Genomic DNA, 26763 nt, shown 5'->3' on the forward strand with positions numbered 1-26763 from the left:
GTGTTGCCTTTGACAGATGGGAATTAGATGGTGGCCTGTTAGGGTTGTCCTGACTGGTGTTCAATGACATTTCTGCAATGACATTCCTGTCTTATGTGGGATTCTATATTTAGGTTGTTCACTTAATTCACAACTGGTCAGAACTTTTAATGGACATTCTTTTGCCATGTCTTCATCTGCCTCAAGTTCATTTGCTACCTTTTCATTATTTGGCGTTTTGAGGACAGCAACCATTAAATTGGGCTAAAAGCCTTTTCCCATGTATAACAAATTCTTGTATGATATCAGTATAGTAAATCATATAACGTATTTCCATAACCATAAATAAATGTATCTTATATTCCACTATAGTTAGAGGGCTACCCTAATCAAATAATATGTATGGTATCTTCAGTACTAAAAACAAGAGCATACAGCCTCCCAGAATAGCTCGTTACCTTGGTCACCTGGCAAATTTCGGTTAGTATGAACCAATCACTAATTTGCTCATGCTGATAACTCATGTGTGATGATACTGATCTGATTTTCAATGAGCGTTGACCATGAAATGGAAAATCACCCGGATGCACATATAAAATAGTGGTACCATTTGTTGATGTGTAATTGCTTCTGTTCTGGGCAGGCAGTGACCCACAGGCTCAGTTGGATATGTTCAGCCCAAATGTCGCCGTTCTGTCCTCAATCCTCTCGGCCCTGTGGTGCTGCCCAAAACGCTGTGTGACTCGTGACCTACTGGCAGAGTTTGGTCCAGTCTGTTCTGGCAGTCAGTGTGGCCTCATCCACCAACAGGATGACCCCCGAGTCCAGTTCTGTCTGTCTGTGTCTCGTAAATAGAGTTCCATGCCTGGCATTTGCGTGGCTGTCAAAGCCATAGACTGTTCTATATATAGTCTATGGTCAAAGCCAACATTGGATGTTCTGGCGCAACGCAGCATAAGGCAGACTGTCCCACTGCCCGCAGAACCATGGCAGCGGCCCTGCCTTTCCATTTGAATCACAACCTGCACCGCCACCTACCACTGTCCTGGGAGAGATGATAAACTCATGGACTGGGCAATCGAGAGGTAAAAATGTAGGTTTGTACTGTTGCTCTGAACAGTTTTGCCTTGCGACTTGATAGCAGTATAAATCAATAACCTCAAGAGAAAGGCCATGTTTTATGAAGTGTAAGATGTGAATCAAAACACACAGGTGATTTTTCTTATAGGAAATAAACGATTCTATTTTCATTGCACACTCTATATTCAGCTGAAGCAATGCTCCATTTTTATTTCCCCAGGGTGAAATAACCTATGCTTGGTTAGAGATCTACTGTTTGTACCTTCTGTTACTCCAGGGAACTTGGTCACCATGGAAATGTTTACCGCATTGGTTTAGCCTCGGTCTCCCTGAGGTGGTGTCATGTTCAGCTGCTAGCTCCAAAGTGGGGCCTCCATATCGGTCCCTGGAGTGTGGGTTTGAAATTACAGCAATCACAATTGAAAGCAAAGGTAAACTATTGTTAAATAATAGTCCAATAAAGATTAGACTTAACATTTTCAAACTATGGAAAGCTGTTAATTCTAAACAAGTTTTTGATTTGAAAGACTAGTGGACCCATGCCACCAACTCTTTGCTGTCAATGCTTTTGTGGACATCTTATTAGAAGGCACCTGTGAACAATGCTTCGGACACAATGCTTCGGACACAAATCAGATAATCAGTCAAGTACTGCGAGATCATGCATACAACTGCTTAACATTTACCATGTTTCTGTGCAGTGAACACAGCAAAACTACTGCAATATAGTGCAGCAGTGGTGGGTCACTGCCAGGAACACAAAGTTTTGGGGATATTACAAAATAACTGAGACAGTAGAGATAGTTCTGACAAAAAAACTGAGAGTTGAGTATATTAAAAAAAGACATATTTATTCCGTAAATAGAACTGTTTTCATAAACATCAGCAATTCATCACTTTCATTGCCAGGAGCGTACAATAACAGCAACTGATCTTATATCTTTTTTTCTCGACATGGTTGAAACAAACAAGGAAAGTGGCCAGTTGACATTGCAGCTAGACCCAAAGTATTCCCATGTATCAATAGATATTTTTTTTTTTTATTGCTAATGAGTCATTTAGGGCAAGACCAGATATGTTGCTACATAACAGGTGTACAATAAATATATTAATCATGTAGCCACACATGGCCCGGCAATGTGACCAAACTGATGACGTTTATGTAAAGTGACAATCTGTGATTGGAACCTATGGAGAAAATGATTTGATGACCTGGACATCACACCTGCAATGCATGTGCAGAAAAAATGTTATGTACCAATTAATGTAAAACAACAAAAGCGTACCTCAGTAGAAAATTATGCTGTCTGTATATAGCACAATACTTTTATCAGATATGCAAGTCCTTCAGCAGTGGCACTTTAGCTACCTCTCTGAGTGCTCGTGGTCATGCTTAGAACATCGTCAAGGTACTGTTGAGGTGCCACAAAATTCAAGTGTCTTCTGAAGAGAGATTCAGTACAGCTCCCAGGTGTCAGTCATGACTGACTATATCATAATGATCGAGTTCACAAAACCCACCCGAGGATGAGGTTTTTTTCCCCCTCTTAAGAACAGCCAGTACTCGTATACCTCGAGTTTGGCTCATCAAGGGTATTTCCGCATGCATACTGATATCAAAAGAGACGTTACTGTGACGATAGCAAGTTTAAAACGGTTGTCTCAATGACCATCTACTAATCGCCTGGTGCACCAAGATGAAGGATGTGATTGGACCTCAAGGCCTCCACGGCTGATGAGGGAGAAGGCAGGTTAAAATCGAGCTCAGCTAGTTGCTGCCTTCTTGCAATGGGATGAACAGCACACACAAACGCCACAGTCAACATGTGGTTAGTAACCCAAGAGAAACACCAGAACAGAAGCACACAGAAACAGCATGTTAATAGAATGATGACAGATGATGATTAGATGAGAAGAAAATGCATTGCACAATAGACTGCAAAACAACAAAGAAAACAAAAATCATAAACATAAATGTGCAGGCCACATCATTTTAGGTCCATAGTCAGGTTTGATATGTAGAGTATCGTAGGAAGATATAAGGGACATTCTTCCATCGGCGTACCAAAGCCATATTTGGGGCACAGTTTCAGGTGGGCTTCTCGTGGGCTGACTCCAAGGAAACTGCCCGACTAGAGTGCTAAATGCGCTCACATTTCATACCTTGAAAAATCAGGTATTTCAAAAACACAGAAGATATGGCTTTTTTAAAAAAGAACAGGCTGTCTACAGTACTTTCCTCAGGAAAGATCACAGCCCATCAGTCACTTTGTGGAAGCAGCAGTAACCTAGAGTAGCAACACAATCTCGAGTAACTCTTTCCCTCACACACACACACTCTCTTCTCTAGTTGAGACAAAATCCTTTGGTCTTCTGTGCCATTATGATTCCCTTGCTTTATTTACACAAATCGGTTAGTGAGAGGTGTGTTAATAGTTTTTTGTTTATTTGTTTTTTCCCCTAGTGGTGTTGCCTCAGAGGGCCTCACATTCTTCAGGTGTGAGTGAGGCTGGTGAGATAGCTGAAGGGGCCAGCCCTGGTCCGGGCACACTGGGCAGCGCAGCACAGCGCCCGCTGCAGGCTGGCATGGGCAAGCCTACAGGCCTCCCTCCGGGGCACTAGTAATGACTGGCCTCCATGGGCGAGAGGGTCAAGATGCTCCTGTCGTTGGAGAAGTATGGATCCGAGTTGTTCCACGATCTGGAAGCATCAAGGACAAGTGAGGACAGGTGAGGCTCAGGCAGGGGCAAGTTGGGATAGGTCTGTGTGTGTGTGTGTGTTTTACCTAAAGCTTTGCACAGAACACTGGAAACGCTAAAGTGCTAAAGTACACCTGCTGCTCAATCCCTGTTGTGTGTGTGTGTGTGTGTGTGTATGTGTGTGAACCAAATACTGACATTGCTGACTGACTGACTTTCCTATCCGGCCTGGACAGACAGAGTGGCATCAAGGCTAGCTGGCTGGCATGTCTGGTAAGGGGGTTGGGGGGGTTTCGCACCTGCCTGCAGCCTGAGCCCCAGTGATAGCAGCAGTAGCCTGACCTGGTCTCTCTCTACCTCGCTGCCCTACCCATAAGCCATTGCAGCACTGACTGGTTCTCGACCCTAACGATTAGACCTGTGGGAGACCACAAGCATGCAGCGCTCCAGACAAACCAAAATCAGGTGGTGAATGAGGAGAGATGTTAGTACAGAATGGGGCAACATGAGGAAAGATGTTAGTACAGAATTGGGCAACATGAGTGAGCTGAACACACAGTAGCAAAAGCTTCCTTTGTCACAACATACATGCTACATTCCTGAAGACCACTTCAGTACAATACAGATATAGTATCTCTACAAGTAGTAGTATATGAAATAGAATACATCTGATATACTGTATATTAACTTTTTCTCATAGATTAGATCTAATAACTAACAAAAATAGCTAATGCATTTGAAATATAAGGGGATATACATCTGTAGTATTATAGTATAAAATCTGCATCCAAATATACGTCCTATGTGACAGGCTTTGAGTACATGGGAAGATGTACATAAGTAGAAGGCACATAGCCCGTCGCATACTCTACTGAGAGTGTACATTACTACATGGACCTCCAGGGGGCGTGTGTGAGTGTGAGACTCGCTCGAGCTTCTCTGCAGAGTGATGTCATGCATTCTCTGGCAATGAAAAGACTGGAGTGGATGTGGGGATTAGGATGCTCGTCTTTGGGCTTTGCCTCGTGCGTGGCCATATGCACCCGCCTGCCACAGCGACGGGGCAAAATAACCACCATTCAACAACAACAGCAGCAGCAGCATGCAACAACTCTGTCATGTGTCATGTTTGCCACTACAGACAACCGTTTTAAGAGCTTGGTGCAGAGGGCTAGACTGCAGTGTAGAGAGAGAAAGAGCCAGGGGGAAAAGACAGGAAAAGAAAAGAAAGATCAAACTTTGTATGAGGTGTTTTTTCGTACCAGGAAACAGCAATGATGATTTTACCAAATAGAACATCACCCGAACAGCCAGGACATAGAAGCAAGAGCAAACAACGCAAGCAGTGCAATAAATTTGATTCAAACAACAGATGCAGACTGATCCCATCTGTCCAGCATTGAGCCTGGTGACACAAAGTGCAGTGGTGTGTGAGAGTGCGTGTGTGTGTGTGTGTGTGTGTGGTGTCAGCGGTCGTGGCCCACTCACACATTGGATCCTGGCTCCTCTACCAGTATAGGGAAAGGAAAAGGGAAGACATACGAGGGGGGGGGGGGGGGTTAGAGTGACCAGGAGAATTTTGATGGAAAACACCCACACACAGTCTCTCTCTCACTCACTCTCTCACACACACACACACACACACACACACACACACACACACACACACACACACACACACACACACACACACACACACACACACACACACACACACACACACACACACACACACACACACACACACACACACACACACACACACACACACACACACACACTGATTAAACCGCATACAAAACACCCAAGGCATTTCTCATGCAGAAGGTCAGGCATATTTGTTCATCTTCTTGGTAAGGCTTCAAGTTGCGAGTAAAAAACAAAATAAACAAGCGAAATGTATATAACGGTCATTTCAAAAGAAATCTACAGTTTCCCATGTCTCTAAAAATAGCTCCTCCTCCGGTGCTCTCTGATAATGTGCTCCCCTAGTGAACGCTATGATTTTGGGGAGCTGAGGGAAATGAATCCCTACAGAACATCATCTTCCAGATTAGGCGTCTTTGCTTGGCTGCTGTTGCTACGGGCAACATGCTTCCTCGCCTGTACAGTGGCAGTGCTCTAGCAGTAAGGCTGGAACCGCGTTGTTATGGTTTTGTTCAGTGAGAGTCGTGGCAAGCTCAAGTGAGGGCCTTGTTCTCATCTCGTGAAACAGCTAGAGGAGCGCAAACCGTCAGCGGCCATTGGCATTCCAGCAGAGTGGACGGTGCAATCGTAAGAAAAGCAACATTGAAGCCAGAGAGACCGAAGGTGGAAATCAAATGTGCATGCCGTCATCGAGACACAACACTATGGAAATCAAATGTGCATGCCGTCATCGAGACGCAACACTACGGAACTTTGGCAAAAGACTGGGAAATGCATCCCTACCCGACAAATACACACACGTAGAAATACATACAAAACAAACACACAAAGCGGCACACAGGGTGGGGTGGGGTGGTGTGTGTGTGTGTGTGTGGGGGGGGGGGTCATGGTTCTCATCCGAGCGCTGTGCATTTCACCACAATTACATTTGCATGGCTGACCACACACAAGCCTGGTCATTCATAGTGGCCAGTCTGACCAACGTGGGACCATAACATTCTGTGGCACAGAGACCCATTTAGCATCTAACAAAGGCGCAAGACCTGCAGAACAGGACTCTTGAGCACAGGACAGAGTGGCTATTAACGATAAAACTCAACAGGCTGAAATACACCAGGCACACAAGAAAGGCAGCAGTAAAAAAGACCTCAGGTGGTGAATGAGGAGAAGGTGCAGGGCAGGCAAAGACACATTTGGCAGGACTACACACAGAGGATTACAGACACTTTTAAAAGATACTAGTGGTGCATGCATGGCCCCAGCTTAAGCCTATGTATGGATGTGGCCGAGCAGACAATCTTTTAAAAGCTATTGAGGACATACAAAAACAACACAAGGGACACCACTCAGAAGGCAAGTTAGTAGCACACTGCATCCCCATTCAGCACGGCTCTCCAGCTTTTTAGCCAAACTCCTCAGAGGTTCATTTTATAAAAAAATAAGGGCTGTGGCGGTGGGCTCTGAAACGGGCCCCGCTTTCTGCTACAGGGTACGCGTGGTGCTGACGGGGGGCTGGGTCCCCGCTCTTAAGGAATGTGTGTGTGGCGTGCGGAGACGTGCTGAGGGGGAACCCAGTTAACAAACCCAATGTGTGTGAGTGCTGCTCTTTGAGGTTGGGCTGAGAAGTCCTTGACCAAGCAAGTTTTCACCAGAAACTGTGTGTGTGTGTGTGTGTGTGTGTGTGTGTGTGTGTGTGTGGGGTGGGGTGGTTCTGACATGCACAGGTCCCCAGTAGGATTAACTTGTGAAGCTTCAGCTTGTAGAGCATATCTAAGCTTGTAGAGCATACACAAAAGTAGCTCTGAAACAGCCTCTACTTTATACTGCATGTCTATATATCTGCATGTGTGTGTGGACTGGGAGGGGAGCTCAGTCTCCGAGCGTGGGTGCCTCGTCGTGCTCCAGCTTGTAGCCGATGCGGTTGCAGCAGAGGCTAGAGAGAGAGAGGTCGCACCTGCCGGCCCTGGGGGGCGCACAGCGGCCCATCAGCCGCTCCACCAGCCTGCCCAGCCGGACACGGATGCCCGGCCCCTCCTGCCCCTCCGACCCGATGCAGCACAAGGAGTCCAGGCAGCTGACTGAGCCCTGCTGACCCTGCTGGGCCTCAACAAGCTGCAGAGAGAGAGAGAGAGAGAGAGAGAGAGAGAGAGAGAGAGAGAGAGAGAGAGAGAGAGAGAGAGAGAGAGAGAGAGAGAGAGGGAGAGAGAGGGAAAGAGAGAGAGAGGGAGGGAGAGAGAGAGGGAGGGAGAGAGAGAGGAAGAGCGAGAAATGGAAAGAAAGAAAGATGAAAGAAAGATAGAGAAAGAGAGAGAGAAAGTTGGAGAAAAAGAAAGGGGGTAGAGAAAGCAATACAAAAGGTCAGACGTGTAAATATGGTGGTTATAGATCACATCAAACACCACAAATAGGTCATGAACAGAAACTAATCCCACCCAAAGGACCCCACAGGCTTCAAGCTTAAGCCCACTAGTGGAGGTGCTGGTGCTGTTGCACAGCTCATGATGTCAGGACACACAGATGAATAACCGAGGACAGAGCGACATGGAGCGGAGGGGTAAACAATAAATAAAAAAGAAATAAACCGTAACATCAATAAAGGAGGGTTGATGAATGAGGGAGTCTACTTCAAGGCAAGGTCATCCTTGGCCTTGGTGCAACCGCGCCCTCTAATCAAATTACAGCCATTTATCCCAATGCATGTAGAGTGCTGTCAAAACAGCACTCTCTGGCAGCAGATCTAAAGTCAGATCAGAGCTGCAGCGGAACACCAGCCGCATCCTTCAGACGAGCGCACAACTTGGCCAAAGAATACAAGCAAATATAATCGTCCATTACCCTGAACAGGAAACAAATCCCGATTCTTCGACCTAATCTCTGAGCGCCAAACTCTGTTGTTTCTTCCCCTGACTGAGCAATTTCTGATGACTGGTGTCGATACTTGCAGTCCCTGAGATATCTTGCAGAGCTAATCAAATCTTCCAACAACTGTGATAGAACTTTGAATAATGCATTAAGGGGGGATCTGGCAGGGGAGGTGCACCCTTGTGCTGGCTAGTTTGGAGTGCAGGGGATGACAAGCCCATAGATGGGCCAGAAACCCCTCCCTATGGATCCTCCAATGTAGCTGTATGAATGGACATGCTACATCAGACTGGTGATCAGTACACAACATAATCAAAGCTGGCAGAGAGGAGACGCAGCTCTGCAGATTGGATTTTTTTACAGCAGGCAGAGGTCAATGGGCTACATGAAAAATGACAAGCAATTCTTCCACTTGGGCCGGGGAGAAATATTGGGCCAGCAGTGCGATGGGTCGTTAATATATTTCAAAGCAGGTTTCATATATATACCCTGTCCCTGAAAATCAATAATTCTGAGATGCAGGTGATGTAGGTGAAAGGTAAGACATGATGATGTTTGGATATATGAGACAAGATGACTGACTAGTTGAGTAAATGCCCATGTGAGCGGTGTCATTTATATACAAGTCAGCCTTAGCAATCAGCCCAACACAGTCTGCCTACAGACCTCACCAGGAAACAGTGTGCCTAAGCTACAGGAAACCTCAAGACATTTCACACTGATTAGCATGAAAACGCGTGAGACGGACAAAAAACATGATCTTCACAATGGATATTAATGAGTTATTTCTAGCTGTAGAGATACAAACTTCACATCAAAGAAATGTCCAACGATCTTATCTTGCATCAGCAACAAAGAGCAGTTTGACACACAAAGCACAGCATAATGGAAAAACACTATGTGGGGAGCAAAACTAAAAAGGAGTTGATGAAAACATTTATTTTTCATAAACAGGCATTTTGCACAGAAAGATTGACATGAAACACATGAAAGGGACATACAAATATGATATGAATATGAAATGTCAGGACTGCACTGGTTGCATATGATTCACTCAACAAAATAAAATAATGAACAAAATTAATACATGAACAATAATGGTAAATAATGAAAAAATGTAAACACTCTCTGAAGCAGAGGGCCTAGAACATGCAGATTACCGATCTGTGGAGATTGAGGACAAAGACATCATGAGTGATCATCCCGTAAAGCACATGGAGATATGTGTGTACGACAAAAGATATGTGTAACAACAAAGACACAGAACTAAAAGACAACACAAAAACAAATAAACAAAAATCAATAAACAAACTCCAAAGAAAGTCCATGCCAGCATTCCCACCCACCCACGGTTGGCCCTGCCCCCCACCCCTGCCCGCCAGGTGAAGAGTTCACCCCCGTGCCTGGGCACCGCGGGGTCTGGCGAGGGGGGGGGGCACACCCCACAGACACACACACAGGGCCGGTACTACCTAGGGGAGGATAGGGCGGCACCGAGGGCGGGGGGAGGAGAAGCAGCTAGCAGTTGCCAATTGTCCTCCCCTCTGTTCCTGCTTTGAGCAGAGTCATATTCTGAGCTGACTGAAACCTTATCCTCTTCCATCTGGAAGGACAAAACAATATGTTAAGTCTCCCAAACGGAAGAAAAATTACAGGAGGAGGAAAAAAAAACAGAATCGTGTGACGAGCATGAAAACGCCTCCATGTCCAAAATGGAAATATTGAGCGGAAACCATGAAGATGCCATGACATGGCCTCGGAATAAGATCCAGAAAAACCTAATCAGTTTCTGAAAGTGGATTTGTCCAACTTTGTTAGTCTGACAGACTAGACAAGCAAATACAAAACTGACAAATCCAATCGTATTTTGAAGCTGATTGAATGACATGTCACCATTCATATTAGAGAGAAATTTGAAGGAATCATAATATGTAATGGAAGTTCAGACTGCTCCTTGTGTCAATAGCTGGACTCGGGAACGTTTTCTCTGCTCATTGCAAAAAAACAAGTTTGGTTAAGAGCATGCGGTCCAGACCAGAAACATGATGCACAACAGCACACATGCACAATAGCCTCCATCTGCACAGTGTCCACTGAAAGCCACTCATTCAGAACAATGACCAAAACAAAACACATTACCAGCCTCAAGGAGCTGCCGCATGCCTTACAGTGCCTTTGAATACACTTTCACCTGCAGGCATTAAAACTGGCAGTCTGTGGTGAACGTGGCAGACAAACACCAGAGCACAGCCCAAGTGCCACCCCAATGGGCCATGCAGCAGTCAACGCATCACATGACACTCCCCAGTGGTTATAGCCGACCACCCCACTCAGAGTTTGCATGCAGGGTCAGAGAGGGATCGGGGACCAGAGCTTCCACAGCTTGCATGCAATGTGCAACGAGCATCTAACCACATCACCTCTCTCTTTCTCTCTACCTCTCCCTACATAGTCACACTCACTTCTTCTTTCCCTCTCTCTCTCTCTCTCTCTCTTTCTCTCTCTCTAGTCGTCTTCTCAGCCTATGGCTTGTTAGTTGGTCCACCACAGCATGCAGACGACACTGGGGCAGTAAGGGTTGAGGGGGTGGGGGCAGGTTTTCCTACTCTACCTAATCTTGCCCAGCTGATTCTTGGCCCTGGAAAGAGGCTGCAGGGCGATGAAGTCGTCACCTATGGCAACGCGGTTGGAGTACATCTAGCAGAGGAGAGGAAGGTGGAACACACAGACAACATCAGTAGAAAGGGAGACAGACACAGGGAGAAAGACACACACACAGAAATACAAACAACACAGAGATTGTGTATGTGGTGCCTGTGCGTGTGTTTGTGTGTGTGCAGTTTGACACAACTATAGAGCTGAGCAATGGAAGCAGAACACAAGAGTGTTGGCAGACAATGTGAGCAACACAAAGACAAAAGAAAGAGATATAGAGTGAGAAAATGTCTGTGTGTGTGTGTGTGTGTGTGTGCGCATGAGTCCATAATTAACATCTGTCAAATTTGGTACATCCTCTACTGTGGTGTCTAAGAGTATATTTATCATTTGACATGAGAGCTAGCTGGCTAGAGGCTCTGGTCTTTGTGTGGGTGGTGTTGCATGGCCAGCGTGCCTGAAAGCGCCAGTCTCACACATGGGAGCTAACAAACCTCCTCTGGTCAAAACAAAGAAGGAACATCTTTATGACAGGTGGCATTTTCACTATGATGCTCTGGCACCAAGTGACGTGTCACAATGCAACACATGAACTAACAAAGTGACTGCCACTGTGTTCTGTTGCCATGTGGTTCCGTATGTGTAGCAAAGTCATGCAAGTAAAATAACATTAACTGTACTAACGTCTAATTCTGATTAATTTCAAACTGAAGTTGTAGATATGACCTTTCCATAACTGCCTGTTTAACGTAAGACTGAAACTGAGAATGCATGCTTAAATTCTTAAAAATGCAGGTAAAAAGTTTTTTTGGTCAGTAAATTCTCACTACATAGCTCGAAAAATATAATTCTGGCCTCTGTATACATGTGAGAGAGAAAGACACCAAGCAGCGAGAGTGTAAAAGAGTCTGTGTGATGAAGAGAGACAATACACAATGGGAACAAACACAAAAACAGTATATGCGGTGCCTCACACACACAAAGTGCCACGCAAACACACACGGACACTCACAGACAGCCTGTGACCTGCTTGAGTAAGAGGAGCTCACAGAAGGAGCTGACAGAAAACAAAGTGCAGCCCACACAAAGAAAGAGAGAGAGAGAGAGAGAGAGAGAGAGAGAAAGAGAGAGAGAGAGAGAGAGAGTGCGAGTGAGACACGGTGAGAGAGACAAAACGAGTGAGAGTGCGTTTTCAAGTATCGAGTGTCATCTGCAGTGCCGAGGCTTGCAGGTTCGCTGACACGGCAGCATTTGGCTGTAAAGATCTCCTCTTCGGGAGCGCGGGAGACAGAGGGGCTGAGCCCACTGCTGACCGGTGCAGGGGAACAAACCCAGGCAGTGTGGGCCCAGCCGGCCACTGAAAGCGGACCTGAAAGTGCCCGGTTTGACTTCAGCCCTCTGAGTCAATGGAACAGACTCACCCACATCCTCGACAAACATACTTAATATTAACAACAGTAGGAGGGAGAAAAAACAAGCTGCAAGAAAATAAAAATATATATATGTATCCGTTGGACCACTTAAGTGTTTGTGAGGTGGGAAATCATGACTCATTGTGAAACTACTCTGTGTGCGGTGAATAATTCATCCTGTAGTCGATCTTGAACAGCTCTTTCACTGGCAGCAGTGCTGTATGAATCAATCTGTATCTCCAAACTGCATCTGCTGCAATCTAGCAATCACAGTCTAGCATCTCACTGTTCTGCTATGTGTCCACTTCAGCTCTGACTGTGTAAGGGTCATGTGGAAGGCCTGACTAGTGAGAAGCCATGCAGTTGTTGGCATGAGTGAGTGTGTGAGTGTGGTCGTGCCTGCGTGTTGCATGCATTTCATGTTTCCATGTGCTCTGCCAAAGCGTTTTTTCACACAGTGGTCCCTTCAAGTGGTCATGTTTATCTGCACCAAACACCAAAAATGTGACGTCGTGCATATTATTAGGGCACAGCGGTCTGTGGTCTTCACTTGAGCTCTGCACCCAACTTTACTGCAGCTCGGCTCCCAGCTGAAGCCAGCGTAGGTGCGCTGAGGGGTTAGGGGGGTTAAGCAGCTGGGCTGTGCCTGTGTGTGTGTGGGGGGGGGGGGGGGCAGGGGGGGGGGGGGGGGGACTGTGTCCAATCCTACCTGAGACTTCTGGGTGCTGGTGGGCTGTAGGTGCCGATAGAGAACCTTCTTGATGACGTCAGGGAACAAGCAACCAGTCACGATGATGATGATGGCGAACCAGGCGGAGCCACTGGACAGCAGCTGGACAAAGACAAAGTACATGTCCTGCGTGTGGAGGAAGGGCCTGTGGAGAGAAGAGACACACGCATACGGCCACACAGCCATGCAAACAAATGCACACGCACGCACACAAACACACACACACAATCTGGGTTATGTCTGATCAAAAAGTCTGTGTTCCTCTTGAGTACACTGATTACTCACTTACTCCAGGCCTCCAGGTCAAACCTATACAATTACACTATGTGTATTTGGATCAGTTCTTTATTGTGCATACGAGGACATCCACATGGGAATGTAAACCTTGCCTTAAGGCAAGGAGGCTATGCTGTGACATAACATGACATCACATCACTGTAAGACACAGTGGCAGTGGAGTTCTTGAGGAGAGACCATCATCATCATAATCATCACTGTGTGCGGAGAGGGCGGCCATACCAGATGATGCCCCCATAAAACAAGGAGAAGATGAAATAGAACGCAATGGAGCCCCAGGTGACAAAGTGGTTCATCCATGTCCAGAAGTGGGTCTCTAGGGCCAGCTGAGGAGAAAAGGGATGAGAGCAACCTTCAGTACGTAACCTTCACGCCTCAACACATGGAGACGCAATGGGACTAAAAATGCCACAAAATGTCTCAGGAATATTAATTCCATTCAAATGACTCAGCAGAATTTGAAGTGCACGGAGTTGAAGTATACTGATTTGAACCTTCAGTGTGACGGTGATGACCATGACTGTAAACACCAATGTTCCAAACGTCCAGTTTCCAAACATCTGAAAAGAGTTGGAGAAAAACTAAATATTTCAGATACTTAACATAGTTTTAACAGCTTCGTCCATCTCGGTCCACACACACACACACACACACACACACACACACACCACTATTCAGACTTTCGGCTCTCTATAATGGCCCACCAGATGCTGGCATGTCAGAGGACAGCTGTACACTCACACACGGCCTCCAGGCGCTCTGAACGTTATCGGGAGGTTGCCAAGCCATTTAGAGCGAGGGCAACATTTCTGTCAGCGCTGGAATCCATTTGCAGTCATGCAAGGCAACGGGGCGCTCCTTCAACTCCCCTGCCACCCGGAAACACTCAGCCTGACAAATGTGTGTGGCATGGCATCAAAAGAATACTGATGGCGCACACTTATGCAGCAGTGGTGAAGCTCAGAACTGAGACAGCTGTGAAACTGATTAAAGGAAATAGAAAGAGAGGCATGCAAACAACTATAGGAAACCAATCAACGCTTACCAGTTGTCTGTTAGCTCTCAAAATCTGAAGACATGCACGGCGTGAAAAAGAGAAGGAGGAAAGAGAAAAACAAAGAAAGGAATAAAAAGGACAGGCAGAAAAAAGACTTCCCAAATAACCAATCCCCCCAAGAAACAATGAAATGGTCCCGCCATCAACAACACCACTATCACAGCAACAGGCTGGTACAAGAATAGCAGAGACTGAAGGGCCGTGCCTCTGTTGCTCCTCCACATCATTGAAGGTATTTCACTAAAATTGCGACTGGGGGGGGGGGGGGGGGGGGATCAATATTGCGCTGTACCCGCTATGTGGTCTCTAAGCAACGCTCAATCAATATTTGCCTTGTTGGGTGAAGGAAGCAAGGGCTGGCGTTGCCAAGGTTTCATGGCCGAGAGTGACCGGGTGCTCACACAGACACGGCCACCCTCGTCCAGCAACGAGCTGATGGGCTCACCTTCGCACACAGCCAATTCTCTCATCTCATCTGCCTTTCATTCAATTTCAGCACCAGCCGTTTTCCTTCTACTAACACCGGTCTCCCATCAAGGCAATTTCTATAAGGGCAAGAGGAAGGCCCACGTCTACATATTAAATCCCAACCCATGTAATATCTCAATGTCCAAGTCTACAAGTAATCGGCAACATGCAGGCACCACAGTATTTGCGCCCTGTCCCTTTAAAGTTAGAGATGTACAGAAAGCCACTTACAGTGGTAGAAGCAGACATGCATAGAGTGAAGAAAAACAGAGCTGGCCCTGAGTGGGACCCATCTCCAACCTGACCTCTAGACTCTTAAACACTTCTCATTGAAGAGGATTAGAGTGCAGGCAAGCAGACACGGAGCTTCAGCACAACACTGACCGACCCCCGACCCCCTGCTGCCCCTGCCTCACCTGGCCGTTTCCCAGGAGCGTGGTGTCCTCGCCCATCAGGATGTAGGAGCCGAAGTAGAAGACGAAGGCGTGGCAGAAGCCTAGCAGCGTCCAGTACAGGAACGTCTTGAAGGAGAGCATGGAGTTCTTGCTGATGTCCCTGCAGGATGAGTGAATGACGTTAATGATGACGGGCAGTGTTAGGGGCTCTCGCCGCCGCAGCTTTGATTAGGAGCCATAGGTGGCCAGGACGGCAGGTCACACTGGTCAGTGTGCTGCGCTGTGCGGCGTACCTGTACAATGCCGGTTTGCTCTGCAGCACGTGCGGATGCACCAGCTGCTCAAACAGACTGTAGACCAGGATGGGCAACGAGGTGAAGCAGATGTTGTAGAGTGTCAGATAGACACTGTCATAAAGAGTCTGCCAGACAGGGGACAGACAGACACACACACAGACAGTCAGAGTGGGGACAGGAAACCTGCTACCAAAGACACGGTAGACATGTTTTGTATGCCAGACATGGATTAGATTAGATTAGATTCCTATAGATCAGGATATATCAGGATGTTAAAGCTGCAGTTGGCAAGATTTTTTTGATTATATTCACTGAAACCGACACTATGCTCCGACAGAACAACATAAATCAGCCGGTTTTAGAAAAGAAAAAAAAACACACTTCTACCTCCACCTAGAGCCTGTTATTTGTTTTGCAAAAATCCACAGCTCCCGGTTCTTCTGGTCCAATCAAGTATAAATATAAGTATATACACTCTTTTGATCCCGTGAGGGAAATTTGGTCTCTGCATTTATCCCAATCCGTGACACAGTGAGGTGAAGCACACACTAATCCCGGCGCAGTGAGCTGCCTGCAACAACAGCAACGCTTCAACATTTTGGCTAAATCCCCTCGATCTGTCAGACTTGCCAACTGCAGCTTTAAATAAAGATCATGACACTTTAGCCACAATAGGTCATTTCAGCAAAAACATCACCAACATGAGATGTCCTTTTTCAGTACGTTTAATTTCAATATCAAACATCATCACTACAGCGAAAGGAAATAAGATTCATGTCACTTTCTTTTCACCAAATGTTCAGCTGAACAGCACAAAGGGCATCATCTTACTGTGTGTGTGTGTGTGTGTTGACAGTCTAACAGTGATCACGTCACAAACAAAATGACAGCAAGTGACAAGACGGTGGCACAGTGACCAGTGATGACACAGATACCAAACACACTTACTTGTTGTGAAAACAGACAGAAGAACTGGTATAAAAACTGGGGCGTGATAAAACACACATTCTAAAAAGAAACACAAAAAAGACATGTAAATGTTTCCATCAAGTATCCAAACCACCAAATACACACACACACACACACACACACACACACAGATAAACAACAATACACACTTTACACTGTACACCACACAGACAGACTAGACGCTCACCTTGTAGAAAAAATACTGCACCAGGGTAGCTATTCTTATGTAATAGAAGTGTCCGTGCACAAGCAGCAATTTGGAAAGGAACTTGAATCTTGCGATTGCATAGTCACTGTTTCTGACCGCCTGCCTGCCTTCCTTCCCCATGATACCTGCGGAGAGTCAGAATCCCAATTAATCATGTGCTACTCACATGAGCTCACAGAGTAAAATGCTTCCCGAGATGCTCGACACACTCATGAGTCTATCAGCCCAGGCTATCAGTGGCTTCTTCAAAAGACAACTTGAGAACTAATGCTGATAGCCAAAAGAGCCTTGACAGACTCACAATTGACCATTCATCATTGGCTTTTAAATGAAGTGTTCTTTAAAAGATTGCCTTAATGGGCTTGATGTGCACTCATGCTGCAAGTCTCTTACAGCAGTAAGTAAGAATAATACAACCTGTCAGTCCTCACTACTGATGCCAGAGTAGCAGTGAGCCTGCGTTTACTGACAAGCTGCCCATTCTCCTGTGACTGTGTGTGTCAAGCCGACAGTGAATAGGGGCTAAGCATCTAAGCACCCCACACAGCTGTGAGATGTGGAGTGTAGGTCACCTATGCCAACATGGGCCTCCTGAATCATGCTGACGTCATTGGCCCCGTCGCCGATGGCCAGAGTGATGGGCTTCTCCGGCGAAGTCTTCAGCAGACGCACCACCTATCAATCACAGCAGAGCCATTAGCACCGCAACTACGGAAACCGAGCGCTTGTGTCAGGCAATTAGGCAGCTGGTGGGAACAATAGTGGTGGGGTGTGTGTGTGTGTGTGTGCCTGTCTGTGTCTCCGTGTGTGTGTGTGTGTGTGTGTGTGTGTGTCTCTGTGTGTGTGTGTGTGTGGTCTTGAGAGCAGCATGTGAGTCACTGATGAAAGGGTGTATTTGAGAGGAAGTGAAGAGAGAAGAGAGGAAGACCTCTGAATCATGTGAACTAGCTAACAGAGTGTGTGGGGGTCAGATAAAGACACATCTGTGTGTGTGTGCGCGCGCGTGTGGCTCAACAGCCATTTTTATCAAGTGACTGCAAGCATTAGAGCATGTGAGAGAGAATGAGAATGAGTGTGTGTGTGTGTGTGTGTGTGTGTGTGTGTGTGTGTGTGTATGTATGTATATGTGTGTGTGTATGCATGTGTGTGTGTGTATGTGTGTGTGTGTGTGTGTGTGTGTGTTACTTGCCTTGGCTTTCTGGAGGGGGGCCATCCTGCAGCAGAGCACAGCGGAGCAGTTTTTACACACCTCCATGAAGAGTTTCTCGTGCCCCCGCAGAGCCAGAGACAGACTCGCCCCGTCCACCACCAGCCCATGCTGGATCACATGGTCCTCTTTGATCCTTTGTGTGTGTGTGTGTGTGTGTGTGTGTGTGTGTGTAAGAGGGGGAGAAATGGATAGAGAGTATGTGTCAGTAAATGAGATTGTGACATGTGTATGAGAAGGAGATTGAGAAAGAGAGAGAGAGAGAGAGAGAGAGAGAGAGAGAGAGAGAGAGAGAGAGAGAGAAAGAAAATGGACAATGAACACACTTCTCACTTACTGAGCAAAACCTTCCATTTAATCTCATACATTCATGACAAAATCTAATTCAACAAGGATATGTTCCTGCCCTGCAAGAAGACAATGTGTGGAATGGTTTGATTTGTGGTAGGCCAGTGACATAACAGCCATACATCTCCTGTGAACACCCAGAACGAGCCTTGATTCATGGCTACCCAGCCAGGGCCATCAGCCATCATGCATCTTTATGTATGTGCTGCTTATCCATCATGAACCCCATCCCCATCCCCAGCCTATCGAGCGTGATGGCAGCACTCACTCAGGCAGAGTCTTCTGTGTGTGCGCACATATGTGTCAGCACAGGACATAATCATGCCAGTTTCTCCATTGTGTGTGTGGGCATGTGTATAGCTGGGGGTGTTTACAGAGAGGAACAGAGCAATAAGCCACATGGTTGTGTGTGTGTGTGTGTTGTGTAAATATGTGTGTCATCTCTTGTGTGTGACAGTGTGTCATCTCCTCTGTGTGACTGTGTGCTTAATAGCAGATTTAAATTATATTAAGTGACACTCTACTCCTTACGTGGGTAAGTGACCAGTCCACTGTGTGCATTAGTAGGGATATATAACAATGCAGCGATACGTATCGACGCATCGATCTAATAGCAAACAATGCGGTTGCATCAACACGACTCAATTAAGCATCAATGCATGTTTATTTTCGCACCAATATCTCCACATAAAATTTCTATTTTGCCCTCTTAAACTGTAGATGACAGCATGCAGGCTTGTTGTAGTACACCTTACGTTTGAGTGTTTACACATCTGCCTCGACTTCTAGTTGCCGCCAGAGTAGTGGTAGAACTTTTGTAGCAAAGGAGCGGTAGATGTAGCCTGTAGCTCTGAAAGCAGCTAAGATAATATAGACTCATTGATAGGCAACTTTCTCAGTTTGCATTGGCCTACTTATTAGTTTACCTCCGCAGTAGAATCACTTCAGCTGGAAGTTTTAACACTCTTGGGTTCAGCTGAGGCTGGGCATCTGACTGATCATTCAGAACCGTACAATAATACAATTTTAACAGCCTAAAGAAAGCTTGACCAGCCCACTGTTACAGTGTTCTCATTGTTGTGGTTTAAAAGGAACAAAGGTCTACGGAACCGGGTAGTTTCCTTTCACAATGAAAAATGTCACTTCTATTGCAACAAGTTTAAACCATGTTAACGGTAAAGTCTAATGCAGCTAGCTAGTGACAGGACATATTAGGGGGGAAAAGAACAAACTCTGTGTAGCCTACCTCATTTCAAAGTCTATATTCAGTATTTGGTCTATAATAACATTTGCCATTTTTGAATACATGAAAATGAACCAAAATCTATAATTTCCTATCGACAACAGATCTCAGTATTGAATCGCATTGTATCGCTGCAAATTTTGTGTCAAAGTGTCCACACAAAATTGATATTGTATTGAATCGTGATGAAACGTGATTTACACCCCTAAGCATTAGTGTTTCTGTGTATGTGGGTGCCTGAGCTGTGGTGTGTGCACTGTGTGTGTACATTTGTGTGACTTACGCTTTGGTCAAGTGACTTATGTGACTTATGCTTTGGTCAAGAAGTGTCTGCTAAATGTAATGTAATGTAATGTTTACGTGTGTGTGACTGAGTGGTGGATCAGCAGATGTGGATCATGTCAAATAACACTCCACCCCTCAAGACACGGATGAGGGCTCCACCCTCTCCATTACTAAGTCACAATCAATCCCACAACCAGGCGGTGAGTGTGTGGGTCTGTCAGTGTACCGCTGGCTAACACGCCTGCAATCAGACCCACAGAGGGGAGGCACCACAGGGAGCAGACAGAGACTCTCTCTCACTGTGTGTGTGTGTGCGTGTGTGTGTGAGAGAGGAGGTGACAGTGTGACAGATAAAGATAAAGAGGGCAGGGAGGATGGAGGGAGAGGTGTGGAGGTACTGTATGGGTTGTGGATGAGAAATGGGCAGAAGGGACTGTGTGTGTGTGTGTGTGTGTGTGTGTGTGTGTGTGTGTGTGTGTGTGTGTGTGTGTGTGTGTCCAGGCAGGCACCTGCGGGCTAGTCTGCGGAGTTGCTCGGCACACTCATTGTCGGACTTCTGCTGGACGAGCTCCAGGATGTTCATGGTGCGGTGGAAGTGACCGCAGGACAGGCTGACGCTGACTGCTGTCTCGTGCTTGTCGCCGGTCAGCACCCACACCTTGATGCCAGCCAGACGCAGCGCCTCGATAGTCTCCTGGACCTTCTCCTGCAGCCTGCGCACACACACACACACACACACACACACACACACGGTATGTCACTCACAATCTCACTGACAAATAGTCATGGATATACATAAACAACAAATATACAAGTAGGCAAATATAGTGTCCTATCTCTATATACTGTACATTATTTAATGAAATAACATTAAGCTCAATATCCAAAAAAAAAAATACACGCACGCACGCACGCGTGTAGTTGGGTCACTTTTCCTAATCCACCACCCTATTAAAACTGCCAGGATTACACTGAATGAGATCATGTTCCTCTCATCAGAGAAAAGGTGAATACTCAGCTCAGCATGCTTCTAAGAATGCCACTAAACAAAGCGAGAGTCACTCTAGACACTCTCCCCAAGGCACCTGGCCTTTACACACACACACACACACACACACACACACACTACAACAGCACTTCACCAAACAATCACTGCTCTGTACACCTGCACATAGCACATGCAAGGGGTCCAAGTACTGCGTGGATCTGGCTCCAAAGACATGAACATAGACAGAAATAAACATTGATGCATCAAGTTTGCCAGTCTCTAAGCCATATGCAGATGTAGCAGGACATTGCATGTTTGACTTCTAAGGTCAACTATGGACCATCTGCTGCTGGTCCCCACCCCTTTCTGCAGGGCTTCCTTTCACCGGATTTGACTTGGTTGTGTTGTCAACAGAGTTAGATGCACAGTAGGGAGTGTGAATGCAATGCGTATGTGAAGGCGTGACAAGTCTAGTGCCAACTCCAGCATACACTTCGAAGGCTTATCAAAAAACACGCACTGCACTACTGCATGTTTCAAATATTTGTTGTTGTCCCTTGATGGTATCAACATTCCTCTGATGCATTTCCCTTGAAAGTTGTAGAGCATGACTGTCAGACGCTTGCATCATCCACCGCCTAACCACTAAATGGATTCATCCATCACACTCGATAATGAGACAAGTCGAGTATTGACGTCTCTCCTCCACCTCCCCCCCCCCCCTGCAAGAGCAACACAACTAATACCAAAAACATCTGCAATTACTGACACCGCTACAGCTGGCGAGCGCCAGACGCCTCGGGCGAGCATTTAACACGCAGCTCAACACGGCGACTTCACAGGAAACAGCCAGCGCACTCTGGGCCCCTCTCTCGGAGCCTCCAGCTTAAAGATTAGCAGCAGATAAAAACATCACATTAACTTATGAGCAGGGGCGCAAACAGTTCAGCTTAGGGACGGGGGAGGAAGGGGAGAACTGATGGTGTGTGTGGGAGATTAATGATGTCCTCAATTATACACAGGGCTCTTTGAAGATGGCCAACATTTCTGGGGGACATGGAGGGGGCATGGGAAGGATCCTTCGTGGCAGCCCAAGAGGTGTGTGTGTGTGTATGTGTGTGTGTGTGTGTGTGTGTGTGTGTGTGTGTGTGTGTGTGTGTGTGTGTGTCTGGAGGGAGGGCTGCATTAATTAAACACGGACAGCTAGCGCAAGCAGATGGTGTGGGTCTGTCTGCCCACACTGTTCTGCTAAGAGCGTGCCCCCCGAGCACTCTCACAGACACATGCACACACACACACACTCAGAATGATGAACACATTCACACAAACCTCGGACATAAACACACACCTACGACTAGCACAGGCCGTGCCACACACACACAGTCAGATCTCCATGAGCACACCCACACACACAAGCAAAGAAGCGAAGCCCTCCTGAGAGCACAGAGACGTGCACACAGACACGGCGCTGTTCCGTGCTGCTGCTCCGGTCGTGCTCCCTCCTCTTCCCCTTTCAGAGCCGGACTCGTCTTACACCTGGGGGGGATGGGGGGCTCGCACAGAGCTGGACCTGCAAGCTTTTAACTCAGACTTTACCAGCTATGTCTAAATGCCCCTTTCTACTCTCTGTCCAGGCAGGCCACATTGCCCAAGTCAGCTAGTTTACCACAGCAGATGGGAATTGCTTCTTGCTTGGTAAGGATGAATCGAGTCGACACAATGGAGTTGTTACTTCGGTCTGAGCTCTCTGATAGATACTGTAAATACACAAAGTCCTCTCCTCCCCCACAACAGCCTGTTGGAGCTGTTTTAGCTAGCAAAATCTAAATCACAAAGAAGTCTGTGAGTTGCCAATAAGGATGGTAGATAGCCATAGTTAGGATCAGACATTCCAGCCATGTGAAGCAACTGCCGAGTTGGCGTTGCATTGCATAATTGTTCTAATAGAGCATGAATCCGTAGCGTTCCGAATCAAAGTGACAGGCCGTTCAGTGCGATTAGTAAAAGCTTCTCTCATGTTTTGGAGAATGTTCTGGTGGCTCGCGGCGTACTAAATGAAGCGGTCACGATTCCCAGTTTCCCTTTTAATCTCATCCTCCCTTTCAACTTAACAGAGCTAATTAATAGCAGTATATCTCACCCTTTCTATCTCTCTTTCTCTGTGTGTGACTGATCAATGGATGCCACGCTCTACAAGCTTGTGCACAGATGCGGGCGCATGAACCACCCCCCACCACCCCACCCCCGCCCACACACACACACACACACATCAGTGAGTCATGGCACAGAGGGAAACTGCAGGAATGGCGAGTGGATTAATGCAGCTGCCGATGCTGACGCTGAGGTTGGGGCCAGAGCCATGACTCAGTCGCTCCTGTCCAGGCAGCGGTGGCTCACAGAAGCGGCACAACAACAACGGCCCTGAAGTCCACTGGAGCAACATCCTAAACACATTACACTGCCCAAAGCCCCAGAGCACACGAGGACAGCACAACACAACTACAAAATACCCCTACTGACACTACACCAGCCCTACACCCACAGCTTGGCAGGCAACATATAAACATGAAATAATAACGTTCAGATATCTAGGCTCAAAATGATATGAATTTGAATTAAATGAAAAAAAATGATATAATTTTTTTTTTTTAAACTATCAATAAAGTTATGAGCCATGCTTCAGTGCTTAGATAATCTTCATTATATATTCAAGTAATACATAAGTAAACTTGAGGACTCCATTGTGCAAAGACAAATGCATCTGACTAGTAAAGTGCAGCAATATGTGCAGTGTCTCTTGACAAACAGAACGGGCAGGGGACACAGATCACCTTCCACACGACAACAGTCAGTTAAGGTCATGCTATTGTATGCGTGGTGAGTGACCTGACTGTGGAGAGGCAGATTGACTCACTTGTCCTCGACGCCAGTGGCTCCCAGCAGCTCCAGGTCCTGCTCGATGAAGCTGAAGACGTCGGCTAGGCGCTCCTCGCGCTGCTGCAGGGCCGTGCGCGCCTCGTGCAGACGCCGGTCCACATCCTTGTACTCCTCTGCACTGAAGTGCCGGCACGCCACCACCAGCGTCCGCAGACCCTTCTGCTCATCACAACACACACACACACACACACACACACACACACACACACACACACACACACACACACAGAATGCATCTGCATAATTATGACAATTAATGTCATTTTAAAATTCTCACAGTGCCAACTCAGCCATTCCTGTGACGGCTCTGTATTCCAAGAGTTAGTGGTGTGACCTACAGCCAAAGCCATATCCATTAATCAAGTAAAGCGATTTTGATTTACACTGGCCACTAACATAATACATAATCAGTTGCCAGAAGCTTTTATCAGTAATAAGATAAAGTGCATGAAGCTTTTGCAATGTTCTCACAAAGCCATTGAAACCTGTGATATTCATGTGGCTAGTACTACTGTGTCAACAGCAATATCAGCCATGTTACAAAGAGAGTCTAGCCCAAACCAGATATAACAGCAATTACCTATATGCCACGCACTTTCTGGAAGGCTTTTCAGCGAGCACAAACATTTCCGATGGACCATCACCTGTGTTGTAGCTGCTAGTGTTTTAGCGTAGCTGTTTACACGGACCCGGTTGGGTGTTACACCTAGTGAATGAGCATGTTAAAATGCTGAGGATATATGTGTGTGTCAAAGTTGAATAGAGTTACCCTGTTTGGCATAAACAAGATATCTTGTGTCAGAGTCAACATGAAAGAAGCAGAATATAACAGAAGATGCCATTACTGACGCGCGCCGCCTGAAATAAATGCTGGTTGGCTGAAGAGCCCTCCGTGGCATGTAGTCTATTTTATACTAATAAGAAAGGACACAAAATGGTTTGTTTTGAGTGAGTTTGTTTTACAGATGGATAGGTATCAATGCACCCTGTCACATCTATGCGACAGTCCCCCAAAATTCTGCTCATTTGCAGTGGAGATGGGAGGCCATTAGGAACAATGATCATCACTTGTCTGCCTACTGAGTGTGGGAGACTGACAAGCGAGCAGAGAGACAGCCACAACAGCATCTCTCAGTCTGTGTGAGTGTAAGGTCTAGCTCTTATCAGTTGTGCTATTGTTTTTAAATGAACACTGCTTCTTTGTGAGTCTAGGTGTCTGTGTACTGTGAGAGCTTGTGAAAATGAGAGGCATCACAGTGTAGATCATTCAGTTTGGATACTCAAATAGCTCTAGATAGTTGTGTCGTTCACACAAACTACTAAATAAGACCTCATCCTACGTAACGGAATAGCCGGATGTTATGATGTCCTACCAACGCAAACTCATCCACGTGGACTCGGGTCTTCTCCAGCTCCCCACTCTTGATGTAGGGAAGAATGGCCGACTCCGCTCCTTTGGTAAACAGCACTTTCTCCCCTGACAAGGGAAGACATGAGTGACACATCATTAGACGCTGTAGCAGATGAGGATTTGAAATACTGTATACTCAATGGGCTACTGGCAATAGACTGCATGTGCAGTCAAGAGGAAGAAACCCAGAAATCCAGAAATAAGCTAAGAGGATCTTGTCTGCCACACTAATGATCCCAAAATGGGGATAGATTAGACATCCTACAATTGTGGTCAGACGGTTGGTAGTGGCTGAAGGTTTGGTCTCCATTAGCATACATACCTGAGGGTGTCTGCAATATCACACTCATTCTTCTTCTGTTTGCGTCAAACTCTAAAACATGGAGCAGTTTATATCTGTGGAGAAGTTACCAAAAGTTACAAAAATACCAAAATGAGTCAGTCAGTCAATCATCTCTTATGTGAAGGCCATCTTTACCGTTCAGCTTTTCCAAATGTCTTAATCTCCATGTATTCTCCATTGCTCCCTATAAATGTCACCCCCATCCTAGGAGGGAAAACACATTAGTCATGTGAAGAAGTGTAGAGACGGAGGGAATTCAATCTACAGTGGCAGCAGCTGAAAGCCAAACGTTAATATACGGGAAAGGGAGTTTATACCTTTTGGTGGCCTCCACCAGCGCCTTCTCATCAGGTGAGGAGGCGTAGTACTCCATCTGGGAGAAGCCGTTAGTGTGGGAGAACGGCTCGCCAAAACCATCCGCCTGGTCATAGCTGATCTGCACCGTGTGGCACAGCGAGACTGCTTTCAGGAACAGCTCCTCCTCACGGATCTGGGTGCGTAAACAAACAAGAATTTAACAAACACAATAGACAAAGCAACCATCTGGAAACATGATGCTTTTCCTCTTACATGGAACTCCTCTAAGAGACACTCCTAGTGCCAGATGTAATGCCATACTTTTTATTCAGCACCAATGTCAATATGTGAGCAGAAGTGCCTTCAAACAACAATTACAGTGAATACACCCCTATCAACTAATAATGTAAATATTATACAGGCAAATACTGGGTCTGGAAATTAAATCTCTTTCTACAGGGAGAGTGCTATCCACTGGTATGGGTAACAATGTCTGTGTCTGTGTGTCTGTGTGTCTGTGTGTGTTTACCAGATGAGGGATGGAGCCGTCTGGTGAGTCGTCCGTCACTCCCTCTGGGATGAGCTTGCCGTTGATCTCCTGGTATTTGATCCCATTAATGGAGCATTCTCGGAACTGCATCTCGTTTTCAGTAAGCGTTCCAGTTTTGTCCGTGAACACGTATTCCACCTGGGGCACAATGTGGGGATCTCACCTTTAGAGTTACGCACTCACAAGGACATCTGATGCTTACAAAAACACAGCAATCAATAGCAGCCTGACCAAGAAAGGGACTTTAAGCAAGGGGGGGTGAGAGCTTTACACAACCAATTGATTTCAGGGAATGCTGCCTAGATTGCTATAAAAGGTGATCATATTAGAAGCCATTTGCTTGACTAGCAAAGCCACATTGTCTTGACCACTTTGTCATTGTGCCTTTTTTTTGTGTGAT

At 46.3% G+C, this 26763-nt stretch overlaps 1 protein-coding gene across 4 annotated transcripts in view; it reads right to left on the reverse strand.

Moving 5' to 3' along the window:
* Positions 1 to 1896: 1896 nt before the first annotated feature.
* atp11b (ATPase phospholipid transporting 11B) overlaps positions 1897 to 26763 on the reverse strand; it is a 38179-nt gene continuing 13312 nt past the window's right edge. Inside the window, exons 13-30 of one of the 4 annotated variants that reach the window (XM_076277917.1) lie at positions 26343 to 26501; positions 25834 to 26006; positions 25652 to 25720; positions 25496 to 25569; positions 25136 to 25239; positions 23740 to 23921; positions 20347 to 20550; positions 17944 to 18097; positions 17327 to 17429; positions 16734 to 16879; positions 16526 to 16585; positions 15575 to 15702; positions 15303 to 15441; positions 13856 to 13921; positions 13584 to 13687; positions 13044 to 13209; positions 7360 to 7517; positions 1897 to 3759 (exon numbers count right to left, since the gene is read on the reverse strand). In XM_076277917.1, coding sequence (XP_076134032.1) covers positions 3678 to 3759; positions 7360 to 7517; positions 13044 to 13209; positions 13584 to 13687; positions 13856 to 13921; positions 15303 to 15441; positions 15575 to 15702; positions 16526 to 16585; positions 16734 to 16879; positions 17327 to 17429; positions 17944 to 18097; positions 20347 to 20550; positions 23740 to 23921; positions 25136 to 25239; positions 25496 to 25569; positions 25652 to 25720; positions 25834 to 26006; positions 26343 to 26501 — 2271 coding nt within the window. In that variant the 3' untranslated portion in view covers positions 1897 to 3677. Of the gene's footprint in view, positions 3760 to 6268; positions 7518 to 7603; positions 9871 to 13043; positions 13210 to 13583; positions 13688 to 13855; positions 13922 to 14007; positions 14431 to 15302; positions 15442 to 15574; positions 15703 to 16525; positions 16586 to 16733; positions 16880 to 17326; positions 17430 to 17943; positions 18098 to 20346; positions 20551 to 23739; positions 23922 to 25135; positions 25240 to 25495; positions 25570 to 25651; positions 25721 to 25833; positions 26007 to 26342; positions 26502 to 26763 lie in introns of those variants that run through there. The other 3 variants (XM_076277916.1, XM_076277918.1, XM_076277919.1) reach the window with 3 other exon arrangements.

This window comes from Alosa pseudoharengus, unplaced genomic scaffold (assembly GCF_046254945.1).
Source record: "Alosa pseudoharengus isolate Yale_2024_CS ecotype anadromous, Long Island Sound unplaced genomic scaffold, YU_APseudo_1.1 YU_APseudo_1.1_scf_11, whole genome shotgun sequence".
Classification (NCBI taxonomy): domain Eukaryota; kingdom Metazoa; phylum Chordata; class Actinopteri; order Clupeiformes; family Clupeidae; genus Alosa; species Alosa pseudoharengus.